Source organism: Eptatretus burgeri, chromosome 7 (assembly GCF_056783735.1).
Source record: "Eptatretus burgeri isolate ZD-2024b chromosome 7, Ebu_testis_v1, whole genome shotgun sequence".
Classification (NCBI taxonomy): Eukaryota; Metazoa; Chordata; class Myxini; order Myxiniformes; family Myxinidae; genus Eptatretus; species Eptatretus burgeri.
The window spans coordinates 28,280,188-28,302,064 of NC_140967.1; the positions used below are offsets into that span (position 1 = coordinate 28,280,188).

Here is a 21,877-nt window from a genome sequence, read left to right on the forward strand (position 1 = left end):
ATCCAGGGACAGCTGGGTGCGACTGGGTAAGCTGGGTACAGAAAGCGATGGGTTTTGGACACAAGATTTTGATGCAAACACCGAGTTTAGGCATTCAACCTTTTCACGTGCGGTATCAGCAGTGCGGCCATTTGAGGTACGGGAGGGGATGGAGGGTGAACATACACCAGAAACAGATTGGATTAGACGCCACCAGAATTTGGAGGAGGGTGAGAGGTTTGAGAGTTCAGACTTGAACTTTGAAAGATGTTGTTTTCTGGCCCTCCTGAGGGTAGAAACACACCTGTTTCGAGCGTTTTGGAAAATTTGGTGATGTGGAAGAAATAAAATTAATTGTATTCATGTATTCTCAATTTTGCTACGACTGTTTTTAACAGTATAGCATAAGGTGTTACTTTTGTACTGGAATCAAATTGACTGTCTGTAAAATCTCTTTTTACAGTCTTTTGATCTCCATCGTGATGCAGATGATATGCAAGCAAGATAAAAATGCTGCCTTACTAAATCTTATTTGCTTTATCTCATTGAAATATACATTCAAATTTGTATTTCCAATGTTTAAATGAAACTGCTCTGCTGCTCAAGAGAAGGACGCTTTGCTGCTGGCACCTATTGTCTGGTGATAATTAAATAACTCCCAAAAGGAAACTGCAAGAAACGCCTCGTTATCCAAGGACAATTATATGACAGCCCAAAACGGAACGTCATATTTTGAGAATCTGGTTGCTCAATGGTGAACGGAAGGTATCAAAGTAATAGGCTTGTGTCTCCATTCACTCGGCCTCTTCATATTTTGTCTTAACTTTGTTGTCACCCTCTCCTCACGGCCGGCCTCGTATTCCCAAACTGCAATCATGGCCTGAGCGTGTCTATCCCCACTTCCCTCCCAAAGTGGCCATGTCTGCAGTTTTTTTTGTATACCTTGGTCGAGGCTCGTATGAGAGCTAACGCACAACTCACAGCAAGGGGGCATGAGACAAGAGGGGCGGGAGTGGGAGGGACAAAACAGTGGGGAACAGACACATAAGGTGAACTGTGGAAGGGAGAGGGATGGGGATGGGATGGGGAACATGGCGAAGAGAAGATGGACATTACAGGGATTTTCAGGAAGGAAAGCAGGGGAATTGAAGGAAGTGGGCTTGGGTGGATTATCGGGGGTAGAAAAGATCGAGGATTTGGATGGGGGAAGATAAGAGGTGGTGGTGAACAGCTGTTTTGAAAGCCTGGAGGGAAGAATGGGAAAGAATAGAGTGAGGAAGTTTATTCCAAAGGCGGGAAAAAAGAGGAATGAAAGAGTGAAGATGAGCAGTGATTCGTGATTTTGGTAGTTTTACCAGAAGGGGGTTGTTGGCGGACCTTGAGCGCCCTGTGGAAATGTGGTGGGGACAAATCGCAGAGAGAGCAGGGGGGGGCAAGGCTGGAGAGGAGTCGGTAGAAGACAGAAAGACCACCGACCAACCTGCGGTGATTGAGTGAGAGGCCCAAAGACTCAGCTTCATTGCGGGAGATGCCGATGAACTTAAATGCCCTGGTTTCGACAGCGTGAATCCGAGAAAGGTGGGAGGCAGGAGCACCAGCCCATAGGGGAGAGCAGTACTCCATCAGGCTACGGACAAAAGCTTTGTAAGTGGTCAGGAGCTCAAAAGGGCCGAGGAAGGACTTTGCACGACGGAGGATTCCCAGTCGGCGACTGGCTTTTGAGGCGAGGTTGGAAATGTGACTTTCCCAGGAAAGGTCATGGCAGATAGTGAGACCCAGAAGCTTGAAAGAAAAGACTTCTTCCAGAGGATTGTTGAGAAAGTGGATGGGGGGGGGGTTTCTAAACGGTCCTTTCGAAGAGACATAGTGAGAGTGTGAGATTTGTCTGGATTGAAAGACATGTTCCACGTGTTGGACCAGTTTGTATTTTATCCAGATCTGCAGTGAGCGAAGAAGCTTCTGCTTGCCGGTCTGAGGGATGACAGATGGTACGGCAGATGGAGGAGTCGTCGGCAAAGAGAAATAGAGGATTTTCCAGAGTCCGAGAGATCATTGATGAAAACCAGAAAAAGAACAGGGCCCAGAACGCTACCTTGAGGAACTCCAGCCAGCACAGGAAGAGGGGATGAAAGAACTCCATTTGGGGCCACACGTTGACTGCGACAGGAGAGGAAGTCTGCGAGCCATGAGTGGAGATGGCCTTGAATACCATGGGAAGAGAGTTTGGTGAGTAGTGCAGGGTGCCACACTGTGTCAAAAGCACGTGATATGTCCAGGGATACGGCTCGGATTTCCTGTCTGGCATTGAGGACCTCCATCCATTGATGGGATAGCAGAAGCAGCATATCCAGGGTAGAGTGACCTTGTCTGAAACCAAATTGATGATTGGAAATCAAGCCATTGGAGAAGAGGAAGGATTTCATGTCTGAAGCGATGATGGATTCCATAACCTTGCTGATGATTGGGAGAAGGCTGATTGGTCTGTAGTTACAGGGATCTGTTTTTGCACCTTTTTATGCAGGGCAGTGATGTTTGCAGATTTCCAAGCAGATGGCAGATGACCTTGGGCAAATGAGAGGGTGAATAGAACAGAGAGAGGGTGAGCAAGAGCAGAAGAGCAGGCTTTGAGGACACGTGGGCTGATGCCGTCTGGACCGGTTGCAGAATCTGACTCGAGGTTTGAAAGCAAGCTCTCCACCTTGTCAGGAGAAAAGGATACAGAGTCCAGGGACAGTTGGGTGCGACTGGGTAAAGTGGGTAGAGATAGTGATGGGTTTAGGACACAAGATTTAGCTGCAAACACCGAGTTTAGACATTCAGTTTTTTCACGTGTGGAATCAGCAATGCGGCCATTTGAGGTAAGGGAGGGGATGGAGGGGGAACATACACCAGAAACAGATTTGATTAAACGCCACCAGGATTTTGAGGAGGGAGAGAGGTTTGAGAGTTCAGACTTGAGATGAGAAAGATGTTGTTTTCTGGCTCTCCTGAGGGTAGATACACACTTGTTCCGAGCTATGTGGAAGGAACTGAGATTGCCCTCAGTTGGGTTTGCTTTCCATGAGGCAAAGGCAAGTTGTTTCAGGACAACTGCCTCGCCATAAGCTTCAGTCAACCAAGGGCGGGAGGAAGGGTAGGACAACTGAACACGAGAGGGGATTAATCTGTGCATGAGGGAGAGCAAGTTTCTTTGAAAGAATTCCCAGGATGAGTTGATGTTTGAGAAAGTAGTGATAGGAGACCAGTCTGTAAGTTTGATGGCTGCTCGGAGACCCTGCCAGTCGGCTTGAGTGAAATGCCAGACTCGACGGTGGTGAGGTGGTTCTCTGATAACAGCCAGAGAGATGTCCACTTTAACAAGGACGTGGTCAGAAGAACCAATTGGAGCGAAGGAAGAGCAGCAGATATTGTCAGGGAAATTTGTCAAAATCAGATCCAGAAGAGATGGAGTACCATTGGTTGAGATCCGGGTCGGGAAGTTGACCGATTGAGTCCGTCCCAATGAGTCGCAGAAAGCTTTTGCTGAGGTGCCATGGCAGGTGAGAGAGGTACCCACACCTAGCCAACTGGCGTGATGACAATTGAAGTCGCCACATAAGAGGAAGAGAGAGTTTGGATGAGAAGATAGAAGATGGTCCATGTTTTCGGATAGTGAGGTGTAGATGGAGTCATCACTGTTCGGTGGACGGTACAGTACACATATAAACATGAGGTGGGAGTGGAGGGGAAGCCGAAGCCAGAGGTATTCCTGGGGGTGTGGGGGAGTGAGAGCAGTGCATGGAGAGTGAGGAATAGAGTCTTTGATGAAGAGAGCAACACCTCCACCAGGATGAGGCTCAGGTCTGTCATACCGTAAGAGGAAGTAACCGGGGAGAGATACTTGGGAGTCAGACACATCTTGGGAGAGGAAAGTTTCTGTTAGGCAGATAATGTCTGGTTTGTCAGTAGCAACCTGTATGGAAAGATCTGAAAGGTTTGAGCGAAGGCCCCGGATATTTGAGGTCCACACTTTTAATGAAGAGGTAGGGGAGGAGGCTTTGGGTGCAGGAGGTGGAGGGGGAGGGGGAGGGTAGGACAAGGGACGAGGGGGAGGTAAGGAGGGTTGTTGAAAGAGTGTGGGGTATTGCAGAATAGCGAGGGGAGGGGGCCGAATGAGGAGGAGAAAAGGCTCTGTGGTGCTGGGGGAGAGGGGGACAAGAGACAAGGAAGAAGGCAGTTGAGGATTTGAGGAGGTGGAGTGAAGAGATGGAGGTGAGAGGGCAGTGGAGGGAGGCAGCTTGGTGGATGAGAGGGGGGCAACTTTGAGAAGGATGAGTGAGGGGGATGAAAGGTGGGAGAAAGGTGAGGGGGGAATTTTTGAGAGAGGTGAGAGGGAGGCTTGGAGGGAGAAGAGTGGGATGGTTGCTTTGATAGTGAGAGTGAGGGGTGAGGGGGGTGAGTTGGCACTGAAGTTGGAAAAAAAGAATGGTTGATGCAAAGCGAACATCCATGGCAAACTGTGGTTTTTAAAAGTTTTAGGTCGAAGATGCGATTTAACATAATTCTTGATGGATGCAACGAAGGCGAATTCAGAGAATGGAGAGAAGAAGCGCTGTAATAGTTGGATTTTTTTTCGGCAAGGAATGAACGATAGCTCGAAATGAGAGCAGTCTGTTAAAATAGCAGAAGAGTAGTGCATTTCCAGTTCCCTTTCTCATGCTTGCCGCCCCCCACCCATTCACCCTTGCTGGATGTTTAGCTCTCCAATATCTTTTGCAGTCCAGAAGAGTATAAAGGCAATTACTCTGTGCATTTTAAGAGGAAAGAGGATCGTGTTTGTTATTGCTTGTCTTGTTATCCTTTTTCCCATGCACATGTTTGTTATTTGTAATACCAGTACGTGCCCGTATGTGCGTGGCCGTACGTCAAAAAAAAAAAACTTTCAAACCGCGTGCCAGAAACAACAACCACACAGGCCGTTCCTTTGCTCTTGCGTGTCCAAATGTGCGTGGCCGTACGTGCAAAAAAAAAACTTTCAATCAATAACACAGGCCGTTCCTTCGCTCTCCTAAATGATGATTGGATTGGGGCATTGTGTTTATCTATGAATGCGCAGAAGAAATCGAGAAATTATTACAACTAGTGCGGGCCCGTAGGTGCGTGCCCATAGGTGCGTGCCAGTATGTGCAGCTTCGTTCCTTCGCTCTCGTAAACGACGACTGGATTGGGGCATTGTTTCAATTAGATCAGACCAACCATATCATAAATGGCCATAACTTGGGAAACACCTGGGAAACATACTCAGATCCTCAAGGTCAATTGTGACGTCATATCAAACGAAGAAGAATTGTCACGCCCCCCTCTCTCTCGCCTCCCCTCTCTTGCCCACCCCTCTCTCCCCCCCTAGTCTCGCCCCTCCTCTCTCCCCCCCTAGTCTCGCCCCTCCTCTCTCCCCCTCCTCTCTCGCCCCACTTTCAACCCCCTTTCCCGTCCACCTCCTCTCTCCCCCTCTCTTGAATTGTGACGCCCCTCTCCCTCCCCCTCTCTCCCTCCCCCCTCTCTCCCTCCCCTCTCTCTCGCCCCCCTCTCTTGAATTGGCCGTAACTTGGGAACCGCTTATCCGATTAATATCAAACCTTGAAAAGGCACATCCGCGGGTCCCCAGCAATATTCCTGGCAAGTTTCAATCAGATTGAACCGTCAATCGTGCAAAAAAAAATAAAAATAATACATAAATAAATAAACATTACTGGTGACGTCATTCATGATGTCATAGCACCGTGTCTTGTCATTGGTTGACAGATAAATGGCCGTAACTTCGGAACCGCTTATCCGATTAATATCAAACCTTGAAAAGGCACACCCGCGGGTCCCCAGCAATATTCCTGGCAAGTTTCAATCATATCGGACCGTCAATCATGCAAAAATAAATAAACATTAATTGTGACGTCATTCATGATGTCATAGCACCGTGTCTTGTCATTGGTTGACAGATAAATGGCCGTAACTTGGGAACCGCTCGTCTGATTGACATCAAACCTTGAAAAGCCACATCTGCGGGGCCCCGGCAATATTCCTGGCAAGTTTCAATCAGATCGGACCGGCGGTTGTCGAGAAACGGCGGTCGCAGACAGACAGACAGACAGACAGACACACACACAGATTGCTGGAATTATAGATAGATACAGTAAGTCCGTACGTCGTCACCTGTAATGGGGAACGCGCTCTTTCCCCATCGGTCACGCCTACGCAGCAACGTGTCCTGTCATTGGTAACTAAATGGTGCTCTTTCCCCATCGGCCACGCCTACGCGGCAACGTGTCCTGTCATTGGTTTGATAAATAAATGGCCATAACTTGGGAACCACTTGTCTGATTAATATCAAACCTTGAAAAGGCACATGCTCAGGGCCCCAGCAATAGACCTGGCAAGTTTCAATTAGATTGGACCAGTGGATGGCGAGAAACAGCGGTCACACACACACACACACACACACACACACACACACACACACACACACACACACACACACACACACACACACACACACACACACACACACACACTGCTGGAATTGTAGATAGATGATGTGTGCTGTTAATTAATGGTTTCAGACTCCGAAAGAGAAGAACTGAATTTCTTCCACAGCACGGAGGGAATGTAGGGTAATGCAAAAGGGTGATGAGTTGAAGCTGGACTGGTGTTACGAAAAGAGTGAAGAGGAGAGACAGAAACAGTTTCACAGAGCAATGACTGGTGGAAGCGGTACAGGGAAGAGAATGCTCAATGGTGGGCCAAAGGTTAGAGATGGCTAGACAAAGTAGGATCATTAATCAGTCAGACAGTCTTGGGTTGGACACAATCCAGAATACTGATGACTGAGGGAGAAGCACCACCCGAAATATGGGAGCAGTATTACATCACCGGTTTGATTTGGGATTTGTAGAGGGTGAGAAGCCGATGGGAGTTGAAGTATTTGCGAGCTCTGAAGAGGAAATTAAGTTTCTTGTAGGCAGATCTGATGATAGAGGATGCGAGGCTACTCGGAGAGATTTCTGGAGATGGTGAGACAGAGAATATTAATTGAGGACTGCTGGAGTTGAGAGTTGGACATGAGAGGAGGAGTTGCTGTGCTGATATTACTGGAGATAAGGACCTTTTGAGTCTTGGACTGATTGAAGGAAACAAGATTGTTGGAGCCTCATTGGAGGATGACATAGACAGCACAACTGATGGAGGCAACAGTTGAGAGGTGATTGACAGAAAGGGACTGGGAGGAGGTGTACTGGGATTTATAACTGGTGGAGGAGTGGAGGGTGGAGTTGTCAGCAATTGAACGGACAGGGTTGTTAGTCGCTGTGAGGAGGTCATTCATAAAACGAATAAAGAGGGAAGGCGAGATGACAGAATATTGAGAAACACCAGAATCAACATGGTGGGGTCAGAGAGGGCACCATCAACGCAGGTAGAGATAGATCGCCCAGCGAAGAAGCTGGAAAACTAGGAGATGAGCTGTGTTTAAATGCCATAGATTGGGAGCTTCGTAGGAGCCTTTGTGACAGACTCTATCAAGAACTTTGCTGATGTCCAGCGCAACAACTTGACTTTCTCCGAAGTGCTTGCAAGCTGAAATTGTGGGCAGATCATGCTGCTCACAGCTTGTTTGGGGGAGGGAGAGGGTATTATGCACATTGCATAATGGGGGGGGGGGGGTAAGATAGAGGAAAACACAAATAGGGGAGAAAATGCAAGGGAGTTCGAAACAAAATGAAAAGAGGTTGTGAGGAAGTGGGAAAGGTTATGGGATAAACTAAGGTCAAAGGTTTTTACTCACCTCGATTCCCTTCATCTCTTTACTCGTCAATATAGAAATACGAGGTTACCTCCCTCTATGCATGCCATCCTGCTCCTTCCTTAAACATTACTGTGAATCAATTTATCATGTTTGTGCATGCAAAAGGAAATGCTGATGGAGGAAAAATAAACAATTTGCACAGCACGGATAGAGAGGAGATTTTCAAATGGTAATACGGTTCGTGCCTTTAGTTGATTACAATCATTTAATATCAATTTATCAAAAATATTCAATGATCTCAGATTTGAGAAATTACTTTGCATATAATTCATTAATCATAAGATCTGCCTTTCAGTACTAATGCATCAAGCGGTGGGGAAGAATGAGAGGGACAATATAATATGGATACAATGAAGTAAAACCTGACTTCTGCAAAACAAAGGAAGTTGCCCACACACGTGATTGTGTAAGATAGTGATGGTGCGATCCAGATCTTACGGTATTTGTTTTTGGGTATGGATGTGAATGAAATACCATACATGACAAGCCCCACAGCAATCACAAGTCCTCATTCTTTTGTATGGGATGATAAGTAGGGAATGTGCACTTTGGTTTTGGGGGTTCGAGTTTAAATGATTCATCCTAATGTTTTGGTAGAAAGTACAAATGATCCATCAGTACTTGTATAATTGGAATAAATGTCCCACATATTAACGCAATCCTCATTACAGCAACGGAAAGTCATTTGACAAAATACAGAGATGAACAATAGAGTATTACAGTCAAATCCATACTTTTCAACTCTATACCCGCATCCTCCATGCACTCATTCTTTATCAGTGTTCCCGTTTCATGGATGCAAAGCTGCTTTCACATTGGGAGGCACACGGTTAAGGAATAAGTCAAAATCGTTGAGAGCTGCCAACACCCCAGCAGAATTCTGATGCTTCACTGTTGGATGGTACTCCAGCTTGTTTCCGTGCATGTCTGTCAGCTGTCCTGGAAAAAGGGGCATTGCAATCATAGACACATCGCACGGTAGCCTGAAAGTATTTTCAGTTGTGCAATATATGTTTGTTGCCCTTCGTATACAAAGAAAGCCGTTGCCATCAAAACATGCGAACTACCTGGTGAGTTTGGTTATAGTGCAGAAGCTGCTGCCCAGACAGTAACCATACTCTGATGTTAAAAAAAGTATAACTTCATGTTAAGGAACCTCCAAGAAGACCAGACCACTTGCTTCCGGGTAATTCCACGTAATAATGGACATGAAGCATAAAATTTGAAAATGTGTTTTTCAAAAGGATTTTTGTTCGACGGTGTTTTGTTAGGTCTGAATTTTCATAATTTATGCGATATTTAGTCCGTGGATGATGTCACGTGATTTGGTGGCCATCTTGAAAGAACTGCCTCAACGCCTTCCAACGGTAAGTCATTCTGTCTGTTATCATTTTGTCGAAAATATGGCTATTTGATGAATGTTTTAATCCGAAGTGGTATTCGCTGATGAATATTACTGATATAGGATCAGGCTGTAACTACTCATCAACATATTTGGTCCATTTCTCTCTGTGCCTATAGATCAACATCAACGAGGCATATGCAAGCAATGAGGCTTATACAAGCTGTTAGACAATCAAATGTTCGCTGATGTATGTAAGAGATTCTATAGATATCATAAAATGCGCCCGAGCATTGACTCTCCAATATGTGATCGCATGGGTTACGTCCGTTACATTGCTGAGTTACGTCCATTACATTGCTGAGTTACGTCCGTTACAGTGAACTTTTCAAAATATTTTAACAAACAACAGACAGATCGTATCGTTGGAATATAGAAACTATGCTACTAATGCTTAGTTTGCTTACCGTGAATGAAAGGTATACTACAAATTTGTTATTTCGCAGGATTTAAGAATTGTGCTATGGCCAGTTTGAGTTGTGTCCATTTCGATGTTATGTCTGTTACGCCTCTTAAATGTTGATTTTAGTTTTAGTAGTCGACTACACAGTGGGGTTTGCACCAATATCAGAAAGCCATAGAGACTAATTACGATATGTAATATGGCCAACCTTTTCAAAATTTCAACATTAGTGATGCAATTTTTGTCTCAATGTTACGTCCGTTATGCTGGAATTACCCTTCCCGCAGTCCAGGCAGAAATTTGTTTTGGGTGTTAGCAATAACTCACTTAGTCTTTATGATGAAATTTGTTTTGGGTGTTAGCAATAACTCACTTAGTCTTTATGAAGAACACTATGAGATCTTTAATCTCCACAAACTAATGCTAGAAGACAGGATACAAAGCTTAATGTCCATCCAAGGGACTGCAAACATTGATGAATCACCCTGCCTGTGAAACACCAGGATGGCAGTTTATAGCTGGGTCAATATTCCAACCTTGGTTTGAAAGCTCAAAGGCAAATGTGTGTACTTCTCGGGCTCTCGGCTACCCTCCCCCTCCCCCCAGCTCAAAATTTATGCGATATACAATTTCTATTTAAAAAACAAAAATAGGTTCACTGACAGCTTATGAGGCTGAGCCACAACTCTTTCCAGAACATCAGTGCTGCAGAAGCAGATTCACAGCAAGGAAGACACTGGGTTGTTTGCCATCGTCTTTCCCAGCATAATTAGGGTCGGAATTTAAAATTAGCCAGGGTGCCAGCACACAATGGCCTACTCTTGCGAAAGACAAGCTGGGATCTCTAATATCCACCAGCAGTTCCTCACAAATAGGTCCCAAGCTTAACGCCCCTCCAAAGGAATGGTGCACTGATTGATGCAACACCCTGCCTGTAAAGCACCAGAGTGACAGTTTATAGTCACTTCATGAATCAAACCCAGACAGCAGCTCAAAGGTGAGTATACTGTACTCCCTCTAAGCTAACCCTGTTAGCCCCATCACAGTTTATATTCACATCTAATCATGAACCATTGCTATTTAAACCTAATTGTCACCGAACATGCAGGATGTCCAAGTTAAACTTGAGAATTTCGTTTAGCAATTTTAAATGTTAAGTGACGAAGCCCTTATTTAGAAGGTGACATTCATAGTAAAAACAGTGTGTGTAACTTCTGCATTTGCTTTCATCTATGGATTCATGGCTCCTTGTGAAACATACAAAATTACATTTGAAATAAAAAGATGAACAAAGATACCCGAAGAAAGGAATATGCACAACAGTTAGCTGTATCACTGCAGATGCAAACATGAAAAGTAAAAATTATGTTCGAAAAGAAATAATATATGAGACGAGAGAATAGATTATTGAGATGAAACTGGCACTGTGAAATTTAATTTAAGCACTAACAGAAAAGCCCGTCAAAATGACAGGTGACCCTTCTGTATTTTCACATACTATGAAGCGTTGAAAACAGGGCTAAAACCGAAATTACGCACAAAAACCATAATTGCATATTGTTGCGGTTCTCGGAACCGTGTGCATACAACAGATAGGTGTCCCGAGACAGTTATGCCATTAATATACGTGTAGATAGACCCCTTCCTTTTGTTTAGTGGGAAGACAAGGGAGTGCATTGCGATGGTCTAATAGTTAGGTTATTAAATCATTTTTCCCTTTTTATTTCATCCCCACTCTTTTTCTTTTCTGAGGCAAAATCCGCAACATGCGCTTTGGGCTGGACTAGCGCTTCTTGAGCTTCCACCGTCCATCCAAAACCAGACGTGCGGCGAGTCACGTACGCTTTAGCACCCAGGTGGGTGGGCTGGACCGGCGTCTGCCCGAAACCCAGCCCAAGCTGGCGAACCACGTGAGGGGTCGGGGCCAGTCAGAACGCCGACTCAGTCGATGACGTTGGATTCGGCATGACCCCTCCCCCGAGCTCCGGGCTCTATAGAATACGGAGAAATCCTCTGTGTAAGAATTGATTTGAGAAGTGTTGTGTTCGGTGTGGGTGTTCTTCACGCGGAGTGCTCCTGCTTCTTGACTCCGCCCACGTCTCGCCTCGACGAACAGCCTCCTGCCTGGTCCCGCCTACTGCTCAACCCTCGCCCTCGACTCTGCCCTTCTCCACTCAAGCTCCTCCTTCAGAACACGATCTCCACACATGCGGCTGTGAACAGAACAACGCGACTATTGTCGGGTACCGCACCACGGAGCATCCCTCCCCCAAAACGCCCAGGTACCGAAAGCTATAAGCTCAACTTCCCTCCCTCCCTGGCTGCAAAAGTCCCTTTTCATTGGGGTTTCTTTTTCTGTGTGTCTGAGCGTGCTGGCACCTGTCTTAAGTAAGCCTGTAGAAGATCTTTTATTGTTGTTACTGTGAATAATCTCGCGTCAGGTCTGCACTGTGTCTGCTTGAGTAAGTTGCTTGTATTATTGCCGCACCCCACACCTCTCTCTTTCCCTGCGTTACATACCCAATAAGTCTTTGTTGTGCCACATGCTTTTCCTCGCTTGCTGTTAATAAATAATTGTCATTTGGAATGTTCCCAGCTCGCCTTTGTCTTTTCCCCCATTGGTCCAGCATGGTTCTAGTCTAAGTTTATCCGGGTCTTTATTCCCAATGATCCGTTCCTTCCAGCCGGTACGTCCTTGGCAGTGTCGCTCGGCTGCATCTGATCCGGAAAGGTGATCCGGTTCGGACAAGGCGTACTGAGGGTGTGGTTCTCCGGTAATTAAACCACGTGGTTAATTAGGTACACCGATTCCATAGACGGGAGGACCCGAGGTCACGCGGTTGAGTTATTGGCATCCACGGTCGGTTAAGCGACCCGCCGCGTCACGGAATTATCCATGAGCGACGACCTACAATTCCGGGGAGTCTGGTGGGAATCGACATAGCTTCCCCCACCTAGTGGTCTTCTTACCCGACCCCGCCGGCCCGCAACAATATATAATGCATTGTGGTTATATAGCTTGGTTAATTCCAATTGCACTGGGTGATACCAGAAGCTTGAAGCCTCAGGCCAATATCTTCCGTGGCATTCACAAAATGGTGGATGTATTATTGTTTTTTTTTCAAGTTACAATCGTGGGTGGAGTCGGGCCAGCTATCCAACCAATGTGGGGAAGGCAGTGCATGGTCCATACATACACACTGTAGATGCAATTTCTCTGAAATTAGCATAATGGGTTTGAGGGTGATAAAAACAATAATAAAATGTTGATAATTGAAACTTGACATAAAAATAAATGTATTAAACCTGAAATGGAAAATGTACTCAAATATGATATGATTTTATGTGCTTGAACATGTTGTTGTTGTTCGTCTTTCGGCTGCTCCCGTTAGGGGTCGCCACAGCGGATCATCCGTATGATCCGCATACTGATTTGGCACAGGTTTTACGCCGGATGCCCTTCCTGACGCAACCCTGGTCACCTCTTACGACACAGGGATCAGGATTTGGGTTTCGCCATGATTCCGGGCTGCTCCACACCCTGCCCAGTGCAGAGCCCCCGTCCTCAAGCGATCCTCCAACCCAAGCCTCCGAGTAGCCGGATTACAGGCGCACGCCACTACGCCCGGTATGTGCTTGAACATGTATCTATTTTAATTTTAATTAACATAATCATATCTTTCCTTTGTATGGAAAGATTGACCTGACTATTAAAATTGTGATGAGCAGGCCGACTTTTCAAGTAAGTTGAGTTCAGTAAAAATAATTGCCTATCATTTAAAAGCTCTTTAAAGGAATTTTTATCAAAGGCACCAACATGTTGGAATGTGGGTCTAAGAAAATGTCCAGATGTATTCACAAAGCTCTAATTGCTTCAAGATAATATATCTTCCCAGTTGAGGAGAAGCAGACTGACTTTTAAACCTACATACTATAGAAATTTATCAAAATTCTCAAAAGAGTTTAAGTTTGACATCATTCGAGCATTCTGTGCATTTTTCTGTGCCGGGAGAGGATTAACACATTTGGATTTGAAATGTATGTTACAACCATTCAACCAGGTCAAGCTGAGGTTGCACGAAAGCTTCACCTGGGGAACTCCAAGGGCTGGCAAAGTTGGCGACTGAACGAAGGCTGCAAATAAGCTCCAACTAAGGAATGTCAAGACGTGACAAATTGTGGTGCCAGCATTTTGGATATAAAACATACTGTCTCACTGAACACTATAGAGTAGACGCTGCTTTATAAATCCACCATGGGACCACGTGGTTTGGATTTATTAACCGGCTGGATTTATTAAGCGGAGAACCTATTTTCAGCCACCGACTGGATAGATAAGACAAAAAGCGAATGTCGTTAAACACTGCTTTATGCTACAAAAACATTAATTTATCAAACGGTGACAAGGGGATTGTTCCAAAGAATCTCAAAAGAATTCAAAAGATTGTTCAAAAGTTCAGAAATAAGATTCTGGAGCTGGCCACGAGAAATTTCCAACGCGATTGTAGCCTCGCGCTGACTTGTCTTCGCCATTTCAGTGAAAAGGTCTAATAAGGCCACCTTCTCCTCCATGGATAGATCACCGGGCGTAGTGGCGTGCGCCTGTAATCCGGCTACTCGGAGGCTTGGGTTAGAGGATCGCTTGAGGACGGGAGCTCTGCACTGGGCCACGCTATGAGAAGGTGTATGGCAGCCTGGAATCATGGCGAAACCCAATCCATATCCCTGTGTCGTAAGAGGCGACCAGGGTTGCGTCAGGAAGGGCATCCGGCGTGAAACTTGTGCTAAATCAGTATGCGGATCATAACGGATGATCCGCTGTGGCGACCCCTAACGGAAGCAGCCGAAAGACGAACAACAACTCCTCCATGGATAGATCCTTCCTCTTTTTGCTCGTGGTCACCATCTTGACTCTAAATCACAACCCAACTCGTGACTCTTAAAGTACAAAAATGCTGAGAGATAGAATTCAACCAACCGGCGCAAGCTATAAACGCATACACGCTTCACCCACTATGACGACCGAAAAGTGAAAGCGTAGAGTGAGCTGGAAATCATTGCACAAGGCTGTAGTCAATGGGATTTCCACTGTGACACTGCGCGTTAGGATTTTCCAGTTCTCCTATAGTTAAACACCCACCCCCACAGCAGCGCATACTACATCAAGCTTAGGTTGAGACCGCATACGTGCCAAGCAGGTGGATTTATTAAACGGTGGGTGGATTTATTATCTGGCGGATTTCTCTATGTAAAATTCCGTTCCAACTCATTTTGGTCGCAATAAGCGGCTGGATTTTATAACCGTGGATTTATAAAGCGGCGTCTACTGTATAAGGAACTAAAATTCTCCATGTATTTCAGAGATCTGAAACGAGTCTTGTATTCCTCCTCCTCCTCCTATGCGCATATGTATGTGTTTGTATGCATTTGTTTATGTTGTTTGTTAAAAAAATGTTCAATTGTACAGAAGGTTTAGAAATTTCTTCTACAACACAAACATACATAGTGCAAAAAGGAATCGGCTTTTCGATATTATAGAGCTCCTTGTTTCTTTATTCCTTTCACTGCAGTATTTTATTTTAATTTGTTCATTGATTTAGGACTCTCATTTCAGTATGAAAAATAATTAACAAATAAGAATGGTAATATATGAATTTTGAAATGGCCAACATTACAGTAATGGGATAATATATAATCAGATCGGATAAAGAGAGAAAGAGAGAGATTGCACACCTCCAAATGCATGAAGAATGGCTTCAGGAGCACACGTGTCCCACTTCTTTGTACCCGGACTGGCAAATACATAGGCTGAAGCTTGGCCTTCAATCAGCTGCAGTACCTGCACACAATTATACTCACCTGTAATATCGTAATCTCTTAAAGATGAATACCCAACAAGACAAATGACACATTGACATGACTAGTCTCATCAAGTTGAATGTAACAAGATAAATGCAATTAAAAATATTATTTCAACCTTGTGGAGGAACATGTATGTATCTAATATATATATATATATATATATATATATATATATATATATATATATATATATATATATATATATATATATATATATATATATATATATATATATATACATACATATGAGTGAGTGATGTTCCAAATGTTCTGCGAATGTGATACTCACAATCGTACTAAAATATGTAATTTGGTGTCTGTCTGGCTGAGGAATTCAGTCATTACTTATCCAATATTCATCAAACTCGCCAATGGGGACGAAGGGACATAAGTAGGGCAATTTTTTGCAACATTTTTTTCACGGCACTCCCATGTCGCAAAACGCGAAGATATTGCTTTCTTTCTAACTGAGGATGCTGTGGGAGGGAGTAATAAGGGCAAATTTTCCTCGTTCGTGCAACTTTTCCATTATCAGCGCAACTTCCGGCGTTAATCACACTTGAGTGGCTAAATCTGCTCAATGCTCGGCCATGTGGCGTCATGCCTGCATGAAGCGGCGATAAAAACCAACATTTTGATAGAGTATCACCTGTGCATTGAATGAGCTGACTTCCTGTCATGTGTTGCTGTGGTGTTCCTGTTTGCTATCAAGATGTTACATCTTACCTCCTTTTACTTAAATATCGAGTTTAATCTCTTTTATAAGGATGTCAGCTTTACTAGTCAATTATGCCTAAGAAAGCTGCTTCTTCTATTGCAAAAGTACAAGCCTATGCAGCAGAATTTCCAACTGAGTTTGCAATAACTTCTGGGAACAGTTTGTTCTGCAAGCTATGTTCTACAGTTGTGTGCCACAAAAGACGGTCCAGTGTTCTGAAACATCACGACAGTACAAAACACACGAGAGCCAAGGATGCTGAAAATAAACCTCGACAGACATTGCTGCGAGCTGAGAAAGTGAGAAAGGGACAAGAATTTGTTGATTGGGTAGTTACAAACATTCTCTCATCAGATATACCTCCCGACAAACTCAATTATCCGGAGGTGAAGTTACTATTTCAATTCATGGGCTACAATGCACCTTCGGAGTCCTGTTGCCGATCGTGAGTGGCATCAATGGCAGAGAAAGAAACATTGCGGATCCAGAACCTGCTCAAGGGGAAGAACATATTTATCGTCATTGATGAAGCAGAGGTTGCAGGCGCAAAGTACATTGACACTCTCGTGGGCAATGTCAAATCACCAGAAAAGACTTTCCTGCTGCACTGCAAGCAGCTTCCAGCCTCAGTCATCTCACAGACAGTAATACTTTCAGTAGATGATGCCATGAAAACACTACAGTCTGATTGGCCTAATTTTGTTCTACTCTTGAGAGACGCTGTGCGCTACATGACTACTGCTGGACGCCACCTCAAACATATCTACCCGTGACTACTCCACGTCATGGGTACTGCACATCTACTTCATAACTGCACCGAAAAGGTTCGAGCCCACTTCTCCGACATCGATAATCTGATCGCCAGGGTCAAGAGTGCTGTCGTCAAGAACAAAGACTGAAGGAGTTGTTTGCCACAATAGGATACCCACCTCAACCCATCGTAACCTACTGGGCAAGGTGGTTAAATACGGCTTTCTACTATGCTGACAATTTGCCACAAATCAAGAGAACCGTTGGGGAATTTCAAGGTGATGGTTTGCTTGTTACCAGAGCGAAGGAAGCTATAGCATCAGAACACCTGATCAAGGACTTGCTCAGTATTGATCGTGTTTACAAGTACCTGATTGAGCTGGTTACTAAATGTGAAGGTTATACGTATACGATCTCTGATGCTTTCATCGATCTGAAATCGCTCAGCTTTGGCAGTGATCCATGTGGGATAGCATCTTATTTGGAGAGGCATTTTGAGTAGAACAAGGACATAAAGCAGATCATGGATCTGGCACGTGATGACATTCCACCAAGTTTGTACACAAAGTTGTGAAAGTGTCAAGTTACTTCGGTGAGCATTGAACGCTCTTTTTCAATGTAAAAAACTACTAGTGAAGGACCGTAACTTTTCACCCGAAAACATTGAGAAATTTACTTCTGTTTATTACAATCACAGCAATGAACCGTGAATTTGAGTGATTCGATTTCACGCCGACTTTAAAAACCTTGTAAAATGTCATATCATTGCTGAATTCATGAAAATGTTGCATCATTGCCGACTTGCTGGCGTTGAGAATTTAATAAATAAATGACTAACTCAAAATTGGTCATTGCAGTAGCCTCTGGGCATGGATTTGAAGTTACTTTTTAGCGCAACTTTTTAGTGTAACTTTTGGTAAAAATAAATGCAACTTTTCAAGTTTTTTTAGCAACAAAAAATTGCCCAAGTCATAAGACTAAGTTTGTAGCTACTTGGTTTGCTTTGCAGCCCACTTCCCACTCCCCGCCCCCACTCTGGGGGTTATGAAGGTGGGGCCGATACAAATTCTCGACATACATGTGTACCACATCGTGCTGCTACCTGTTGGAGTGGGAGAGGTTAATACAAGCGATGCTTAGAGACCTTGGTTGTACCACTTATTTTCACAGTTGCTTAGCCTATGTTGCTTTAGATACAATTGCAAAAAATCCAGAGGAATTCTCATATTTTATTGCCTTTTTACACCTTGGCCAAACATCATGTTAAGGTAGATAGAAAGCGGCTTGAGTGTCATTTCACATTATTGTGGCGTTTTTTTTTTTTTCCAAGGCCACTTCCAATTACAGAAGTAATAACAACATTAGTGATAATAGTATAATAATAATAAAAGCAAGACAACAATAATAATAATAGTAATAATAATTGGTAATGATAATAAAGATAATAACATGACTTCCTCCCCCCACCCCCTCCAAAGATATATTGGAGGTGGGAGGGGGGTGGGTCAAGTTATTATCACATAAAGATGTCTCTGGTATTCCAAAAGCTGACTACTTGACTTCCTATTTAGATATATTGCAGGATCGAGGTCCATTCTTTTCTGTTCTCTGCATTTCTGGGCCATTGTATTGTGCCGGATTTCATAATCGCAGTTGTAAGCAAGGGGTTTGTTCCATCGTCACCACATGGGAGACCTTTTGACATGTCCTCCCCTCGAGGACGTAGCATGTAGAACGGCTGTGCCCGAGCATGCGTCTCGCTTGTTGGGCCATTCCAAGCCACGTGGTCTGAATCTCTCCAAGTCCATCGCCAATCTCATCGTGGCATTATTGCGTTGGAACTGGGGTGACCCACGAGAATGGCGGAATCGAGTGTGGTCACGGAAGGAGGATGCTGGGTTGACGATCGAGATTGAAGAGGAAGGGCAACTGAGTGGGTGGAGCTCACGCATGCAGTGAGTTCGCCGTCCGGCCTAACGAAGTGCTCAGGGTGCTGGAGTGGGATGCACTCAGTCTGATATTGATGGGTGGGAGCGCACAATCCCTTAACCTTGATTTTGTTTGTTTCGGAGTGTTGAGAGCAGTTGAACGATGCAGTGTATGAGTTTGTCTCATGAAGCTTTGGAAGAACTTCCACCGAAAGATTGGATGATGGGAAGAACCCAGATTTGGGTGATTGGGCATTCAACACGTTTTCATGACACTACCCCCTTCCTGAGGAGATAAGATGAGCATGTTAAAGAAAGAGGATAAAAGAAAAACGCACTGAAGAGAAGGTTGGACAAGTCAAACCACAACAAGGCAAAGACTTAACGTTGCGTGATGCCTGCCTGGAAGAATGTCCCCAACCACACTCGCAAATTGCTGCTGTGCAGATACATCGTGAACTTGCCGTGGTCGCACAATGCACAACTAAGGCCCTGAAGGTCCACATGGCGAGTCATCTGCAACATGTGTTCAATGTTGTGGGTGTGGGGCTCATGCAGCCATCGTAGCTGCCTCCAACGTGCACAGCTCGCTTGGTAAATCAAACCTGTTTGCACAAACTGCTGCTACGAGGCCCCAAACTCTGCTGGGGCTGGATCTCTGGGTCGCATCTCGAGTCCTTTTCGTCTCCTTCAACGCAATGTCATCTTCAACCCAGTGTCGGGCCAAAGCTCGTACCTGCCAAGATCTACCTTCTCTGCAGCTCAAGGAGTGCCTCGACTGTGTTTCCCGTTGGGTGCTGCTCTATCTACATGCTGACCTGCTTATCTTCTGGCCTCGGGTAGCATGTCTTTTCCATTTGTGACACCTACTGATGACCAGGCCATGAATTAAATGGAAACACACTGACTAACCTGGCTGGGACATGATTGAAATGGTCGTCATCCAGCATTCTTCTCCTATGAGCGCTCGCTGCCATTGTTGATTGAACTTGTGTAACAGACATCTTTTCTCCTCTAGGAATGGGGTATGGTGATCATGTGTAATATAATGATTCAAACATTCCTGTTGTGGGGAAAAGGGGGGGGGGGATGTGGAAGAAAAATAATTATATTCATGTACTCAATTATAATTGTTGCTGGTACTTTATAAATTTAATTTTCGTGATATAGTCGCATTGGCTGTCAGTTAGGTTTCCCTTTACCCAAGAGTCTTTTGACCTACATATTGATAAAAGAAATGTCTTACTATGAAACAAGGTGACCTGGTTGATAACACTGCAACTTTTGCCACGATTGTGTCATTCTCTCTCTCACCCAGTGGACACGTATTGCAGTTTGAGTTATTTTGCCTAATGCTTATTAGCTAACCCTGTAGTTGAGTTGCCAAATGTCTCCCCTCCCATTCTTTGAAATGTCAAGTTGTGTATAAGAAGAATTGCTTTGGGCTTTTGTTTCAGTGAAGTCCATTCGAATGTTTCAGTCAAACATTCAATGTTCTTCCTCCGTATATACGAAATTAAAGATTCTCTTTTGGTATGCTGATCCAACTTGTGGAAATTGAGTTATTTTCCACCACAAGGTCAACATCTGTCTGGCCATTCACAGAGAACAGCCTGAGCACCGGCAAGGGAGTCTGGCAGTTCACTCAGGCAAACTGGCAGGGACTGCAAGCAGCGATCACACGTCAGGACTGTTCTCCTATATCGACCACCCCTGATATTAAATCTGTCCAGGAATTTTTCCACAGGAACTTGCTCTCCCTCATGCACATGGCAGATTCGTCCCATCTCGTCTTCTATTATCAGACTCATCCTCCCACCCATGGTACACTGAATCATGTGGTGAGGCAGTTGCCTTGGAACAACTTGCATTCTCCTCCTGGAAGGCAAATTCGACTCAAGGCAATATCAGACGAATCTCTCACTCTTATTCTGTCTCTCCGAAATGACCCTCTGGCAAAGCCTCCTATCAACTTTTCCTCTTGAAGAACTTCGGTCACTCAGACTGACCGAAGTCACTTCGACCGAAGTGACCAAGAACTTCGGTCACTGTTTGGACTTCACTATCAGCCATGATCTTTCTTGGGCAAACTTCAATTCTAAGTTGGCCTGCAAAGCCAGTCACTGACTGGACATCCTCCGTCATGCAAAATCCTTCCTTGGAAAAACCTGAACTCTTATACTTATCCATCGACAAGGCCTTCAACCACATTTTGATGGAGTACTGCTCTCCCCCTCTATGTTGCTCAGCTTGACACTGTGGAAACCAAGGCCTTCAAGATCATTGGAATCTCCCACTATGAAGTGGAATTTATGGGCCGATCACTTACACATCACAGACATGTCGGTGGTCTCCGTCTTCTACCGTCTCCTTTTTGGTCTTGCCCCTCTACGTTTTCTGTACTCTCCCCCACCCCCCCCCCTCAGTTTCTGCTCTGTTGCATGCAGTTCTTACGATCCATGCGGTGAAACACGAAGTGGCTGTGTGATTGCATGGTACAAATATCAATAAGAAACTATGTCAATGAGAAAATTTATGAAGTTTGCTGTTTGCCATCCAGAAGAAGCAAAATCGTGGATGTCTGTCAGCACTCGCTCACACCCATGCTCTTTCCTATTAGTACTCATGCCGTGGCCATCGGCCGAGCATGTGAGTACTGCGATGATTCCATCTGTATGCGTGGTTGTTGGCCGATTAACCTATTAAAACGAGGGCAGGTAGAATCGACAAATTTGGCACAGAGCTTCATTTTGTGAATGTCTCAAATGAGTTAAACTTTGAACTCACAAGGAAAAATATAAAATGAAAATTAGTACAGTATTATATTTACTCACACCGCGGCCACGGAACAGTATAACTTGATGCCCGCTTCTGTAGTATTACACGAAGAGAAACCATCAGCGTGAATTAGCACCTCCCTCGAGTGCACTAGAGTTATTTTTTGCATCGAGTTTTTGTAACCATTTTTATACACAAAACGAGGTAAATGGAAAACGAAGAA

The 21,877-nt window shown here is 44.6% G+C and overlaps 1 protein-coding gene across 4 annotated transcripts in view; it reads right to left on the reverse strand.

The window, feature by feature from the left end:
- Window positions 1-7,986: 7,986 nt before the first annotated feature.
- The window catches only part of BPNT1 (3'(2'), 5'-bisphosphate nucleotidase 1), a 44,298-nt gene continuing 30,407 nt past the window's right edge, over window positions 7,987-21,877 (reverse strand). The window contains exons 7-9 of one of the 4 annotated variants that reach the window (XR_015059951.1): window positions 19,789-19,939; window positions 15,352-15,457; window positions 7,987-8,747 (exon numbers count right to left, since the gene is read on the reverse strand). Coding sequence is in view for 2 of the 4 variants with exons in the window: in XM_085887815.1 (XP_085743941.1) it covers window positions 8,604-8,752; window positions 15,352-15,457 (255 nt within the window). In the remaining 2 variants the exon portion in view is untranslated. Of the gene's footprint in view, window positions 8,753-15,351; window positions 15,458-19,788; window positions 19,940-21,877 lie in introns of all 4 variants that reach the window. The other 3 variants (XR_015059950.1, XM_085887816.1, XM_085887815.1) reach the window with 3 other exon arrangements.